Source organism: Cucurbita pepo, chromosome 15 (assembly GCF_057944985.1).
Source record: "Cucurbita pepo subsp. pepo isolate OVF chromosome 15, ASM5794498v1, whole genome shotgun sequence".
Taxonomy (NCBI): Eukaryota; Viridiplantae; Streptophyta; class Magnoliopsida; order Cucurbitales; family Cucurbitaceae; genus Cucurbita; species Cucurbita pepo.
In genome coordinates this window covers 8,602,216-8,618,281 of record NC_141812.1, presented here as the reverse complement: position 1 = coordinate 8,618,281, position 16,066 = coordinate 8,602,216, and the positions used below count along the sequence as shown (strand labels likewise).

Here is a 16,066-nt window from a genome sequence, read left to right as displayed (position 1 = left end):
GAACCCATCTTTGCAAAATTCTCATGGGGATTGGGGCGGGATTCTCCACGAGAAATTAATCCCCGTCTCCACCCTTGTTATCAAATCCTTATCTCCGCGAAATTCTCCATTTATTCTTGCAGGAATTGGAGCGAGACTCTCCTCAAGGAATTCATAGAGATTATACTCCTCGCAATAAACATATATATAATTTACTATGAGTGGGGTGAGAAGTTGGTTGTCACAATCGCACTTTTGATGGCAGCTTACTTGCGATAGTGCAGCACTCACTTCTCAGCACACAAGTGAGTTAAGTCTATTCGTTTTCGCGTCGCCTACAACCAAGCAACATATGCTCGAGCCTCTAACCCCGGCTCAAGGAGAAGGTTTTAAAAAACGGAGCAAAGAGACTTTGAGAGCAAGATTTGAGAAATTAAAATTGGTGTTATAGGGGAGAAGTTGATAACTAGTCATATCCCCTATAATATATAATACATTTTGAGACATTTCATCCTTAACTGTTTAGTATAAGAATAATTAAACGGTTAATAAATGTTTATAACAATTTATAATAAATTTAAATTATCGATCTTTGAAATGATAATTAATTGACGAGTGGATAATTACGACTATATATATAAAACCGCTAAAGAAAGCGAACTCCAACCCACCACCTGTCCGAAACGAAAACGAAAGCAATAGAGAGAGAGAGAGAGAGAGAGAGAGAGTGTGTGTCACTCCCTATCTCTGTTTCCATTTCCATTTCCATCAAGAAATCCTCAGAAACCTCTGAGAATAAATTCCCCCAATCGGATGAAACCTCTCCGCTCCGGCTGAAGATTTCATCTCCTCCGCCATGGACAATTACGCTTACAATTCCTATGCTGAGTCCGGCGACTCCTCCCCACGCTCCCGCGAGATTGATTTCGAAAACCCTCCTCCATGGGACGACGCCCAGCTCCAGAACCAGAACTACAAGGTCAAGTTCATGTGTAGCTATGGCGGAAAGATCCATCCACGTCCTCATGATAATCTCCTCTCCTACGTCGGTGGCGAGACTAAGATCTTTGCCGTCGACCGTTCTGTTAAGTTTGCTTCCATGCTTGCTAAGCTTTCTTCGCTCTGTGATACTGACGTTACCTTCAAGTACCAGCTCCCTGGCGAGGATCTTGACGCGCTGATTTCGGTTACCAATGATGATGATCTCGAGCATATGATGCACGAGTACGATCGCCTCTATCGCGCTCCTGGAAAGCCCGCTCGGATGCGGCTTTTCCTCTTTCCGGCTAATCAGAGCCCTAGCTTTGGGTCTGAGGGAGGTAGATCGGATCGGGATCGATTTGTGGAGGTTTTGAGTTCTGGTTCTACCCATGGAGGTGATGTGCCTAAGCAATCTGTTCCGAATAAGGTGGATTTTCTGTTTGGTTTGGACAAGGGCGGAATCGCGTCTCCTCCTCCACCTGTGGCGCTCAAATTGCACGATCCGCTGCCTGAGCCGGTCGCTCCGCCGATGGAATCTGCTGCTCGACCTGTTCCGGGAGATCGGATCGCTGTATCGGATCCTGGGGTTCATCCGGCCGAGATTCAGCGTCATTTGCAGGAATTACAGAGGTTGCATATTAGCGAACAGGAGCAAGCCGCGGCGTATCGGAGGAAACCTGAAGAGCATAATCTTATGGGAGGTTACGGCGGCGATTTCTACGCGCAGAAGATGGTGGAGAAGACTCCACCACCGAGCGCACAACCGACCTTGCAGCCACCGGCTGGATATTGGTCGGAGAAGCAGGTTTCCAGCGGAGGTTTCCCGGCGACGATGACGGCCACACCCGGTGGACAAGACCAACCGCCTGTCTACATGATCCACGCTCCCGGTGCGGTCTATCACTCGCCCCAACATCCGATGGTGAGACAAGTTAACGCTCCCCCGCCCAATCAAGGCTACTACGCTGTACAGCGTATGGCCTCAGATGTGTACCGTGAGCAACCGGTCTACAATGTTGTACAACCTCCACAACCATCTTATCCGCCCACATCATCGCCGTCTCTGCCGCAACAACCTCCGAAGGTCGCCGCCTATCCCGGAGGCGGTATAACTCTTGCAGCAGATTCAGGGCCTTACACACAGGTGGCCTACGACAGCACCACCGGGAGACAAGTATACTACACAGCCGGTGGAGCCGCCATGGTAGCATCGCCTCCAACGCCGCCATACCAGGGGGTGTCGGCGCCGATGAGCGGCGATATTAGAACAGGACCAGTGGGACAGGATGGGAAACTGATTGCAAAAATTTCACAAGGCTCAGTTTGAATAAGGACAACAGCATGTGGTATAAAAATTTTGAGCTTTTCTTTTTCATTTTTCTTTATATTATATGAATCCCGACTCTTTAATTTACATGCTTATGCTATTATATGCTCGTTTGCTTCTCGATCTGTGATAAAAAAAAAAAAAAAAAAAAAAAACATAATTATGTTTGTTTATGTTATCATGTGCTATGATCATCCATCTATCTGGGTCTGTATACAACATTTTAGAGGTTATAAAACCATTTTCTCTTTCACTTTTTCACTTTTTTCTTGTCTATTCTTCTGGTAAAAATATTTGTGACTTTGCCCATGTTTCAAAACCATTCATATTCGTTTGATCTTATCCTTTCGTAAGAGCTTCAAACCTATTTGCACGTGGAAATCCATTAGAATGTTGGTCAAGAATTGAGACTTAGAACGATGTGACAGTCATTTAGAACAAAAACAGGGACCCACTTATTATTGTCACATGGATTCCATGTCTCAATTTTCATCCAACTTTAAGTAGATTTTGAAAATGTTTAGGAAAGATCTTTTTTGTGCATGGTGTTTAGCCTTTTAACTTAAAAGTAGTTCTCATTTGTTCATCGGCACCATTTCAAATTAGCTTTAACTTAGAATACGTCTTGAAGTTATAAGTTGTAGATTCAAATCTCTTTCTTTCTTCGATATTTTTTTAAGAAGTATTGAGATTCGGGTCTTGATTATACTGCGTGAGAAAGTTATTCTGGCTGAAAATATTGAGTTTATGTGAGTGCATGATAACAACAGAACTGATTCCATAGGTTTTTTACTTTTGAGAGTATCATTTTTTGGGTGAAGTTGGGAAGATGCCATGTATGGTGTAACCAAGGAAATTTGTTGGAAACCCAGATAGAGAATCCTCCCCAATTACCAAGCCTAGCCTGTCTGTTTGGATTTGGACGGTGTCTTTGTTTTGTTTTGCAGCCAGCCTGACATCACCCACTCGCCCAAACCTAATTCCGAGTGCGTACGACCAACTTGGTACATGCAAATTGGTCCGAACACTCGAGTAAATAGGTGATTGATTTAAGTCTCTTAAATCTTTGGCCACTATGAAGTCACCGGATGAATTACCAAGTAGATATATCAGATCCAGACTCAACCCACCCCTATTCATTCCGAGGTACCATAGCATGTCAGGAGAAGCTATCACTCTTGGAAGCCCTTGTTCGACAATAGATCGAGTTCAAGAAGTCAAGGAGAGAATCCTATTTACTGAGTGAAAGAAGGGAAGAAACAACTCTAGATGCCTCCCGTTCAGTTTGTTTCGTTCTTTCATGTTTTTTGTTTTGTTTCGTTTGTAGATCCCAAGCCCCTCTTGCCTTCCACATCTCTCCGTTCTTAGCTGTTTCTACTTTTTGAGATCTCTAATAGGATTTGAGTTTGCAGAAAGGTTATTTTCGGTAGAAATCGAGTCTTGTGAACGCCTTTCAAGAAGGTATCTTTCCATGAAACCGTGGACACAAAAATCTTGTTGTTGAAGGGACAGAGGTTGTGGTTTCATTGGATTAGTTTGCAAGTTTTGTTCCAAGTTGAAACGATTCTCTTGGGGTAAAATCCACTCATTTTCATAATGATTCCATACCCAACACCACATGTGAATAGAATCTTAGTTTTGTTTTCTTTTTTGATTTTTTCGACCTATTCATTATTTTCCCCAACTATAAAGTGCAACTATTATCTTATTCTACCCCGAGCTTAAAAGCAGTCTACGAATTTCAACGCTTCAAGTTCAAGACTCGAAGTTTGAAATTCGGGATTTGATATTTTCTTACCTATTCTGTGACCTGGCCACATCATCGAAATTGTTTTCACATACCAATATCTAAACCGTACATACGACTTTCATCGAGTACGGCTTTCTATAGAACTTACTCAGTATCCGTTTGTCTCCCTTTCCTTCTTGGATTAGATATGATTGAGTCTCTCTGGGTTTCCGAAATAGTGTCAAAACCAATGTTTCGAATCATTGCTTGGGTTTCCGAAATAGTGTTAAAATCAATGCTTCGAATCATTGCTAGTGGACCCAGATTTGTTCTAAAAAAATTAGGCATTTCGAATTTTTTGTTGACAGAATAAAGTCAAGAAAAACGTCTGGAATTATTCCAATATTGGATCTTGGACATATAATAGTTCTAAATCGAAACCTCGATGCTTCTTAAAGAAACGTTTAGGAGAACTACCCAACATACGATTGCTTCCAACCAAGCACGCTTGACTTTAAAGTTTCAGTAATGGAGTTCACCGAAAAAAAAAATGCAACATATTGGTAAAAAAGAAGGTGCAACTTATTGATATATGTAGCGGTACCTGTTTTGGGTTCTTTTCCTTTGAATTCAAGGGCAAGTTTGTGTCACTTTCTTATCTTACAGTATGAGATCATGGGTTGGATATTCCACTTTTGTTTCACATTTTCTTAGCACTACTTGGCACCAATACTATGGACACCAAAATAAAATAATAATATATATTTTCCTTTTCTTTTTCTTTTTAGAATTTAAAATTTAAAATTAATTTATGAGACATGATTCTAGCTTCTCCACTTTGTACCCATTAGTCAATCATATCATGTAAGAGGACAGGATCCATCACATAAGATAATGTTTTCTTTTTAATAACAATTTTTATTTTTTGAGTGTGATATTTTATTTTATTTTTGGTTAAATTATGTATATTTCGGGTTTCGTCGTTATGCCGTGCATTTTATTGTACAAATATGTAAGGATTCGAAGAAAAAAAATTGTTGGTTGCTGGAAAATTCGAAAATTCTGGCGAGGCACCTGAAAACACGAACAACCAATACCCAGCTCAAACACTCCACACACTCCCACCCTCTTCACCAAAAAAAAGAAATGGCAAAGGTGAGCGAGAGAAGACGAACAACCGTCGAAGTTTTCGGCGAGCGCAAACCGGCAAAATCAAACCAAACCTCTCCCTCTCGTTTTAATATTACCTTCAATCTCCCCTTGATGTATTGAAGGCATGTCCATAGGTTGGAGTTTCTTTTCCGTCAAGCAATTGAGAAAACCCACGAGGTTAGGTTTTAAGTGTTTTTCTCAGATTTAGGACTTCCGTTGTGAATTAAGGTATGAAATCATTATATGTTCATCTAGGGGGAATGCTCTACAGGATTTGTGAAGAAAGCTAGTCAAAATTTTGGTCCAAAGCTGGAGATATAAGAGTCATTCCAAGAACGGTAAGGATGATAATGGATCTTGTTCCGGTGCTCATAACTTGGTCTTTGGTGGCATTTAAATTCCAAGAAAAATAGTAGGATGTAGATGGAACTATGATCTAAAACTTAACTGAAGAGAATGGCTTGAATTGGATCCAAAATATAAAGATATGAAAAAAGAGAAAACAGTAAGAAATCTAATCGAATATCGTTGTTCATCCGTAGGAGGAGAGAGATGGATCCGACAAGCCCCATGTCGACCGGCGAGTGGAACTATGCGTACCACCAGGTGGAGGACCTACGTCAGGCGTCGGGTGGAGCCATGCGTCGAATGTCGCATGGAGCATCACAACTCCACCCGATTTGCGACATGCGGCTTCTGTCGTAATTCCGACCTGCAACCCGTTGGCTCAACCAACCTGCGGTCCAACCCAAGTGAATCGAACCATCTGACCCGGCACTTACGAAATCGATCCCACCGCGCGCAAGAACCCAACTCCACAGCCACGCCTCAGTAGCGTATACGACTCAACTCCACAGCCTGCGACCCAGTGGCGTACACGACCCAATTCATCGACGCCCGCAACCCGCACAACCCGAGGACACGACCCGAAGTCCGCACCCGACACACTCTCATCTCTCCAGCGACACTGTTGTGCATGCAGATGTCGACTCCTTCGGCTCACACGGCTCGTCAGCTCGACTTGGCTCCGTGGTGGCTCGACGCAGCTTCTCAGCTGAAAACTCGGTTTCTCGGCTTAGATTACACAATTTTATACCATTCCTTATGTTTTCAACTCCAAAGCTGAAGTTGACCTTAATTAAGGCAATTGAGATCAATATAGTGTCTCTTTTCCAAGTTTAAGGTGACTTAGGCTAGAAATGTGAGATATGAACGTAAATAAGATGAACATTCAAATAGGACACAACTCCCGACAATACTTGGAGCAGCTTCGAGGGACGAAATTCAACCAACCAACTCTCTGTATGCACGCACTCGCGTACGTGTGTAATAAGATGTTTTTAGTTTAAATGTTTATTTATTTCATTTAAATGATTGTTGTGTCGTTTTAAAGATGTTTTCGAACACGTAAGTCCATGAAAGTGTTAAGTAAAGTTTATATTATAAAGATGTTTAAATGAAGTATTTTCGTATTTAGTATATTAGGTCTGGTTGGAACGTTTTTAGTCTCAACCCAATTCATGAAGTTTTATATTTTTTTCAAACTCAAACATTTATATTTTTTATAAAAGTATAATGTAAAATTTCGAACATTTAATTAAAACTTATAACCAAATGTCCAATTTTTAAAAATTGCCTTTTAGATAATTAATATTGTTTTTAAAGTGGGTGAACCATAAATAATTAAAAAATAATAATGAAATTATATAAAAATAATAATTATATGCATATATAATTATATAAAAAATAAACTATTTTTAAAAATTAATTTATTTAAACCCAATTTATACACGATCATACTTTTAACATTTTTTTGGGCCTAACTCAATGGTTGGGCCCACTATCTCAAAGCCCATATATTAGGCCCACTATCTCAAAGCCCATAGGTTGGGCCCACTATCTTAATAAGCTTTCTCTATGCTCAGTTGGGCCCGCTATCTCAAATCCCAAGGGCCCACTATCTCAAAGCCCATATGTTGGGCCCACTATGTTAATAAGCTTTCTCTATGCTCAGTTGGGCCCGCTATCTCAAATCCCAAGGGCCCACTATCTCAAAGCCCATATGTTGGGCCCACTATCTTAATGGGCTTTCTCTATGCTCACTTGGGCCCACAACACCCTTCCAACTTTAGAATACATTCTATTAGTGTTAAATAGTTCCCCATATATTTTTTTAATTGTTTATAAAAAATAAAAATAAAAATTTATTGATTTAAAATATATATATATATATATACAAAAAAAAAAATCTTTTAATCTAATAAATATTTTTTTAATATATAAATTTAAATGATATGGCTAATTGCATTGAAGATCTACAAAATATTCACAATTTACCAATAAAAAATACATAATATTATATTTTTTGTTTTAATTTCTTCTTAAAATCTGATATCTTTTAAAAATAATTAACTCAATAAGAAACTTTAATTAGTATAAAACAAATATATATATATATATATGTAATTACTATTTTTAATTTAATTACAATATACAAATATAAACTAATAAAAATACTAATGCTATATACTTTTTTTAACTTTAATTTATTCTTTAAATTTGACTTTTTTTTTTCTCTTCCTATTAAATTAAATGGAAATGAATTAGGAATATTTTTAAAATGTTATTAAATTCTTTTTAATTATTAATTCTATTGAATGAAACTAAAAGATATCAAGTCTCTCTAGCGTGTAAAGTTCTAGATTCGTCATTCATAAATGAATTGCATCAACGTGTATATTATTATACCCGAACTTAATTTAATATAAATTTCGATTACATACATAATTCATTAGACATTCGAACCACCTGACTCAAGTTTACCTTGTACCCAAATTTAACTCAATATAAATTTCGATTACGTACATAACCCATCAAACGTTCGAATCGCCCGACTCAAGTTTACCTTGTACCCGAACTGAACCCAATATAAATTTTGATTACGTACCAAACCCATCAAACATTTGAATCTCCCAACTCAAGTTTATCCTGTACCCAAACTTAAACCAATATTAATTTCGATTACTCACAAAACCCATCAAATGTTCGAGTCTCCCGACTCAAGTTAATCCTATACCCAAACTTAACTCAATACAAATTTCGATTACACACAAAACCCATCAAATGTTCGAATCTCCGAACTCAAGTTTACCCAATACCTAAACTTAACTCAATACAAATTTCGATTACACACAGAACCCATCAAACGTTCGAATCTCCCGACTCAAGTTTACCCTATACCCAAACTTAACTCAATCTAAACTTCGATTACGTACAGAACCCATCAAACGTTCGAATCCCCTAACTCAAATTTACCTCGAACCCAAACATAACTCAATATAAATTTCGATTGCGTACAGAACCCATCAAACCCTCGAATCTCCCGCCTCTAGTTTACTTTTTGGCGCTCGAACCCCTAAATCGAGGAACATTCTAGCTTTTTCTTTTCTTATATTAATGTAAAGGGAATAATTGAGAGTTGGTGAAGAAAAAAGACATCTTCAAAAGTGGATTAGCTTAGCCCATAAACACACAAACGAGAACTCTCTAGATGCTCCACTTTTCCAACTGCTCCTTTCTTCTTCAATACAACTAGAATCTTTCCTTTTTATTGTCAAAAACACACGAGCAAATAGTGATAAAACAAAGAGAATCCCACAAACTTCATATCTTCTTCTTAAATACCTTCTTCTTCTCTTCATTTAAGCTCGTGTTGATCCGAAGATATGAGCGATCCCAAATATGCCTACCCATACCCACCTCCTCCAGGTATTACTAGCTGTTATCTGTTGAGCTATGCTTAAATTGATCGCTTTCTGGGTCTCGTTTGATTTAGCGATTTGGATGATGTGATCTATTCACAGGAGGGTATTATCAAGGACCGCCCGTGATGGCACCGCCGCAATACGCTGCACCGCCGCCGAAAAGACAACCGGGGTTCTTGGAGGGATGGTATGTCAAAAAGGTTTGTTGTTTGTTGAATGGTTTAGGGTTTGAATTTGGCTAACAAAGGGTTTAAATTGTGTGATGCAGCCTTGCAGCTCTGTGTTGCTGCTGCCTCCTTGATGAGTGCTGCTGTGATCCTTCCATACTCCTTGTTACTTGATATGAGCTTTGCTTGCCTGATTTGTAGCTGTGAAATGGGTTATGTTCTTTTACTTCTTTGGGAGTGGGTTTGAGTTTGTGTAAACTTTGGAAAGAATATTGTTGATTGGTGTCTAGAATAAAGCTTTGTTTTGATGTGAAGTGTAGAGTTTAATTACGAAAGTTGTGAAATTTGTCGATCGTTTTGATTTTTCGACTAAAGAATTTGAGGTTAAACCGCTCAATCTAGGTTTCGAATTCAAGAAACAAAAGCGTTCTTGTATTGTTTGCTTAAAAAAATTGTGAGATCTCAAATTTGTTGGGGGAGAACGAAGCATTTTTTATATAGGTGTGGAAATTTCGCACTAGCGAACTCGTTTTAAAAACCTTGAGGAGAAGCCCGAAAAGGAAAGTTTAAAGAGTACAATGTTTGTTAGTGGTGGGCTTGGGGCGTTACAAACGGTATTGGAGATATGAGGCAATGTGTCGACGAGAAGGCTGAGCTCTAAAGGGGGTGGACACGAGGTAGTGTGCAAGCAAGGACGTTGGGCCCTGAAAGGGGGTGGATTATGACATGAGGCGATTTACTAGCGAGAAGGCTGATCCCTAAAGGGGGTGGACACGAAATGGTGTGCAAGCAAGGACGTTGGGCCTCGAAAGGGGGTGGTTGTGAGATCCCACATCTGTTTACGGATAAGAACGAAGCATTCTTTATAGGGATGTAGAAGGGAGTGGACACGAGGCGGTGTGCCAGCAAAGACGCTGGGGGTGGATTGTGAAATCTCACATAGGTTGAGGAGGAGAACCAATACATTCTTTACAATGGTGTGGAAGGGGAGTGGAGAAGAGACGGTGTGCCAGCAAGGACGCTGGTCCCTAAAGCGGGGTGGATTGTGAGATCTTACGTCGGTTTTGTGAGACCCCACGTCGGTTGGGGAGAAGAACGAAACATTTTTTTATAAGAGTTTGGAAATCTCTCCCTAGAAAGCTGAAGAAATAAGTTTAATCGCGTAAAGGGAGACTTTTGGGTTTTCCAAAAAAAGTACCATTTTCTTACTCGAAAATTAAATCATTCAAATTTATTTGATACAATAGTTATTAGCTTCATCGACAACCACACCAAAACGAACATCAATAGTTAATTTTGAGTAATAATATATTGTATTTTAAGGATTGAAAATCTAAAAAAATTATTCAAATATTAATTATATATATATTGGGACGACTATCTTATAGGTATGTGAGAATGTTTGCTTAATTCACTGCACCTAAATGGTGTGAAAGTTATCTTATTTATAATAAAATAAATTATAAAGATATGAAAGAGTAATAAAGGAAAATAACAGTATATAGAAAGATATTTGTTTTTAATAAAATATCAAATATGATATATATGGTAAACTATAATTTAGTATTAAATATCCTTAATACTTCCCGCAAGTTGAGCGTCGGATTTGAACGAACGTGAAGCTTAAGTCTGAAAAATTCAAAAAGAGGTCGAGAAACACTTTTCGTGAAGATGTCAACAACCTGATTCGGAGGAAGTGTAGAGAAACACTTTCTTGGCCATTGAAAACTGCAGAGGGATCACCGCTGAGCGGCGATGTTGCCTTGGCTTCGGCGATAATATGTCTAACCCATGAAGAGGGATCGTCGCTCAGCGACGATGCTGCCTTGGCTCTGGCGAGAATATGTCTAACCCAAGAAGTAGAATGGGAAACCTAGAGTAAGGGACAAAGACAATGTTGAAACTGGAAGAGTCAGTGGACGAAGGAGCCAATTTTGGCGAGAAGGGCAGCGGTGACTTGGTTGGCGAAGAGGCTAGTGCAGCACCCAAATTCCAAAGGTAAATCTCTGTAGAAGGTCGATGGGCTTATGGAGATTCCGTTTATTTTCAAAGAGAACACTGATGAGGATCTTGAGATTAGGGTTTCTGTGAACGATGAAGGGTTGATTGGGAGAAAATGAGAGAGGTATGTTGGCCTAAAAAGGTGAGGTTGTATGTACAGAATATGACGAATGGTGATTTGGAGGTCAAAAGGCTGGAGCCGAAGAGTAATCAACCGGCTCCAACTGCGGTAGCTATGGAGGGGCGTCAAAGCCAACAGTGGTGGTGGAGAAGATGAGTAGAGCATTCAAAAGGGCTCTGATACTATGATAATGTTTGGATAATTCACGTAAATGATGTGAAAATTTTCTTATTTATAATCAAATAAATTACAAGTATATAGAAAAAGTAATAAATGAAAATAACAATATATAGAAAGATATCTATGGTAATTAAGCAAATATCTAGTCATTTGCCTTTAATAAAATATCAAATATGATATATATATATATATATATATATATATATATATATATATATATATATATATATTTAGTATTAAATATCTTTAACAGTATGAACGAGTTTAAATGAAGCTAATGATATTTTTAAATGGGTTGAAGATTAAACCGCTCATTCAACTCTAAAGTACATCCATACTTCGATAATTTAAAATTTGAATTAGACGTTTTAAGAAAATAATACTGAAATGAAAATTGATTTATGCATCTACTAGATGTCATCTCTTCCATAAATGAACTTCCCTTGTAATTTGAAATTATAATAATAGTTTTAAATTTAATATGTTTTAATAAAAAAATCTATAGATATATATATATATATATATATTAAAAAAACTTGCAGAAAATAGGATTTTTAAAGCCAAAAAATCCAATTTTAAATAAATTAAAAAGAATGAAAAATTCAAAATATTTGTTTTGAAAAAATCCCGCGAAACAAAAGCGACTAAAATATCATCCCAAACAAAAAAAAAAAAAAGTGAACATTTCCCGGTCTTTTTCACTGGGAATTTACCAAATTACCCCTCTCATGGCCCACCCATCGTCTTCACACAGGGTCCACGTCATCAAAGTATGGGACCCACTAAACATGAAACTCAAATGCACGTCACATTCACCCCAAATTCAAACGCAACTGACTTAATTTTATTCCCATTTAACAATCCAACGATATAGATTTGGCCACGTGCTTAAAACAGACAACATCCACCGTCCATTACAGCTCATTCGGTCAGCCCACCGAGCAGCAAGCTACAGCGTATCCACCGTAAAATCGGTTAGATGAGTATCATCGACGGCTATCACTCTGCCCGAAAATTTCACGGGCAGATCTCAACACCTTTAAGAACCCCCCTTACCTCTCTTTGTTCTTCGCGCTCTCAGAAATTAGGGCTAAATCTTCCTTTCCCAAACCCTAATTTCATTTCCTTATGGAATTTTTTTTCAATTTTTGTTTGAATTTTTTTTCTGAGGGTTAGATTTGGCGCGGAGTAGAGGAGAATCAAGAGCTCGTGATGTTTGATTTTCCCGCCTTCTGTTCTTGTTGATATTTCGTTCTGATTTCTGGGTAAACAAATTTTCTCGCGGAGCTTCACCGGATTGACGAACGGTCTTTGAGTTGCTGGTTCCTTTCATGGCGTCTGCTGTTTTAGCAAATCACGAACCTAGTTGGCCGACGAGCAAACGCAACGGCGATGGTGGAGGAGGAAGCGCGTTTATGTCGAGAGTTCCGTTCTCGAACCCTAAATCTAAACCTAAAATGAAAAAGAGGAAAACTAATGGTGAAGTTAACAACTTCCACCAGATGAGTGAAGAACTGGCCAACGTAACAACTCTATCTCCCTCGGATAATGGCTCTTCCATCGATCGTCACCATGGATCTTCGAACTCCGAGTACAGCCAATATGTGAGTTTCAATGTAACTTCATGTTCTGGAAGGGATTTGATTGATCTGAAGAAACGGTTGCTGGCGGAGCTTGAACAAGTTAGGCGATTCAAGAATCGCATTGAGAGTGGTGACGTTGGTTTTGGGCCTAATTATTTCAAGAAATCGTCCGAGGCCAAGGGGATTAACAAACGGCCGAAGGTGCTACCTATTTTCGGGAAAGATTTGCAGGTTTCGAATTCAATTGAAGTTAGGAATTTGATGAAATCTTGCTCTCAAATCTTGAACAAGTTGATGAAGCAGAAGTATGGATTGATCTTCAACAAGCCAGTGGATGTGGTTGGGTTGGGACTTCATGACTATTATGATATTATTAAGCGTCCTATGGATTTAGGGACCGTGAAATCAAAATTGACTAAGAATTTATATGACTCACCTTTGGAATTTTCTGAAGACGTCAGGCTAACATTTAACAATGCCATGTTGTACAATCCCAAGGGCCATGAAGTTCATACATTGGCTGAACAGTGGTTGATGAAATTTGAGGAAATGTTTCTCCCTGTTAGTAGAAAGTTGAGTGCACTGAAGCAGCCAGATCCATACGATGAGGAATTGCAAGCCAGTTCTTGGAATCATGTAGAAATGGAGAAGTCCAACTTCAACTCAAATTGGAACAAATCAGAAGAAGTAAGAGTTCCATCAAGTTCATCGAAGCCACCATCGATACAGTCGCCGGTGAAAACCCCATCACCAATAAGGGTTCCGCAGGTGAAGCCTGTAAGACAGCCAAAACCAAAGGCAAAGGATCCCTACAAACGGGAGATGAGTTTAGAGGAAAAACACAGATTGGGAGTTGGATTGCAGGGGTTACCTCCAGAAAAGATGGATCAAGTTATACAGATTGTAAAGAAGAGAAGCGGCCATTTGAGACAGGATGGGGATGAGATTGAGCTCGACATCGAAGCTGTCGATACCGAGACGCTCTGGGAACTCGACCGGCTTGTGACGAATTGGAAGAAAATGGTGAGCAAGGTCAAACGGCAAGCTCTCTTCAATGACAATGGAAATGCAGATTCGAGTAAAGCGAATAATGAGGTAAATATGACATAAGTTTTGCTTAAGGGCATGCTTGTTTTCTTTATCTGATGGGATTTCTGTACTTTTTTTTTGCATTTTTCGCTGTAGATATCATCTGCAAATGAGATGAATGAGGTTAAAACAGAGGGGAAGAAGCTTAGAAAAGGGGATATGGGTGAGGAAGATGTGGACATTGGGGATGAAACGATACCAATGGGGGGTTTCCCACCTGTTGAAATTGAAAGAGATGCAGCAGCTACTCATGCTAGCAGTAGTTCTGATAGCTCAAGTAGTTCAGGGAGTGATGATTCTTCCTCTTCAAGTGGTATGAATGATTACGGCGTTGGGTTTGTGATTATGCATCATTAGAAAGAGCTTCTTTTGGGGTTAATTATTTTGAATCTCTCTCTCTCTCTCTCTCTCTCTCTCTTGTAGGTTCTGATTCAGATGGTAGCTCCTCCGACAGTGATTCAGATGGTGATGGTCAATCATAGGTTGTTTAGGATGGACGAACAGCTTTCTGAACGCACACACCATTGAAGCACATCAGTTTCTTTAATCTGAGGTATGATATGATGAGTAAGAAAGCAGCATAATATTCTTCCATCATTGTTGTTACTTTGAACATACTTCATCATTCATGCTCTCATGCTTTGAAGAAACAAGCATGACATTCAAAGCTTGAAGGAGAGACAATTTTGGAAGTTTTGGAGCTTTCAACCTGGAAAAAGGTATCAGAAGCAAGAGAAATTGTAAATGGGGCAGGAGAACAGTTTTCTTATCTCTTTGTTTTTTAATATCTTAGAAGGTTGTTTTTGTGTACATAAACAAATTGTTGATTTCCCAGATCGGTATATATTTCCTGTTTTTCTATGTGAATTGAAATTTGTTCTAATTGTATTGTACGCTTGAAGGAAGCACAAGAAGTGCAGTGATAGTAAGAACTTTCAAATTTTGTAGTCAAATTGCACAAACCTTTGAAAAGCTTTTCTTAAAATTTGATTTTAAGATTCATTGGAAAACAATTCGACTCATCCCGCTAAACTGCTTACCGCTCGAGAGCGCGAGAGTGCTTCTTGCTCGAATTCTTAGGCCGGTATGAAAAGGTTGAAAATTGGAGTATAATATTTGCCATATATTGAACTTTTCAAGTAGAAGCATTTTGAACATTGTTTGGGGAAGCTCTAAAAAGAAAATCCAAAGAGGACAATATTGACTAGCAATGGGTTCGGGTTGTTACATTTAGATACTGGGTGTTGTGCTAGCCTCCATTGAGCTCTGAATGGGAGCCTCCATTGAGCTCTGAATGGGAGAAGACACAAGGCGGTGAGCCAACAAGGATGTTTCTCCTAGCACATTTTAAAAGAAAAGTCCAGAATTGACTAGAAATGGGTTCGGGGTCGTTACATTTAGATACTGAGTGTTGTGTCAGCCTCTATTGAGCCCCCGAATGGGGGAAGACACAAGGCGGTGAGCCAACAAGGATGTTTCTCCAAGCACATTTTAAAAGAAAAGTCCAGAATTGACTAGAAGTAGGTTCGGGTCGTTACTTTTAGATACCGGGTATTATGCCAGTCTCCATTGAGCTCCGAATGGGGGAAGACACAAGGCGGTGAGCCAACAAGGACGTTTCTCCTAGCATATTTAAAAGAAAAGTCCAAAATTGACTAGCAGTGGGTTCGGGTCGTTACATATAGATACCGGGTATTGTGTCAGCCTCTAGTAAAACCCGAATGGGGGAAGACACAAGGCAGTGAGCCAACAAGAAGAAAAGTCCAGAAAAGACAATATCTACTAATGGGTCGTTACACTTTTCCTAAACCTTTTCCTAGCATACCCACCAGTTTGGATCGTTACACTTGGTATCATAGAGAGTTCAAACTAAGAGAGTTCAAACAAGGTTGAGGCGTTTAGTTGGTGGCAAGTATCATCAATCAATGGAACAACAAGACAAGTAAAACCGTCCAAGCATTGAAATTTAAAAACATTGGACAAATTCTTCAAT

At 39.1% G+C, this 16,066-nt stretch overlaps 2 protein-coding genes and 1 long non-coding RNA gene across 4 annotated transcripts; all 3 read left to right on the top strand.

Annotated features, from left to right (window-relative positions):
- The first annotated feature begins 690 nt into the window (after positions 1–690).
- On the top strand, positions 691–2,545 carry LOC111811512 (Octicosapeptide/Phox/Bem1p family protein). The gene has a single exon (XM_023698399.2). The coding sequence runs from the start codon at positions 836–838 to the stop codon at positions 2,285–2,287; it is 1,452 nt and encodes a 483-aa protein (XP_023554167.2). The 5' UTR covers positions 691–835; the 3' UTR covers positions 2,288–2,545.
- Positions 2,546–4,932: 2,387 nt separating this feature from the next.
- On the top strand, positions 4,933–6,586 carry LOC111811510 (uncharacterized). The gene is made up of 3 exons (XR_002817552.2): positions 4,933–5,345; positions 5,424–5,506; positions 5,711–6,586. It is a non-coding gene; the product is annotated as an uncharacterized LOC111811510 (long non-coding RNA).
- Positions 6,587–12,459: 5,873 nt separating this feature from the next.
- LOC111811498 (transcription factor GTE2) lies at positions 12,460–14,940 on the top strand. Of its 2 annotated transcripts, XR_002817551.2 has the most exons (4): positions 12,460–14,079; positions 14,170–14,386; positions 14,497–14,626; positions 14,721–14,940. XR_002817551.2 is itself a non-coding variant. In XM_023698377.2 (3 exons), exons 1-3 carry the CDS (start codon positions 12,733–12,735, stop codon positions 14,553–14,555), a joined length of 1,623 nt encoding a protein of 540 aa, XP_023554145.2. In that variant the 5' UTR covers positions 12,460–12,732; the 3' UTR covers positions 14,556–14,940. The 2 variants fall into 2 exon arrangements, 1 of the variants encoding a protein (XP_023554145.2); XM_023698377.2 differs by having other exon boundaries at positions 14,497–14,940.
- The last annotated feature ends 1,126 nt before the right edge of the window (positions 14,941–16,066 follow it).

Bases quoted from the DNA above. Each gene is read 5' to 3' on its own strand.
- LOC111811512 (XM_023698399.2), top strand. From the start codon at position 836: ATGGACAATTACGCTTACAATTCCTATGCTGAGTCCGGCGACTCCTCC.
- LOC111811498 (XM_023698377.2), top strand. From the start codon at position 12,733: ATGGCGTCTGCTGTTTTAGCAAATCACGAACCTAGTTGGCCGACGAGC. The intron at 14,080-14,169 runs GTAAATATGACA...TTTTCGCTGTAG, and splicing joins CGAGTAAAGCGAATAATGAG to ATATCATCTGCAAATGAGAT. The intron at 14,387-14,496 runs GTATGAATGATT...TCTCTCTTGTAG, and splicing joins TGATTCTTCCTCTTCAAGTG to GTTCTGATTCAGATGGTAGC.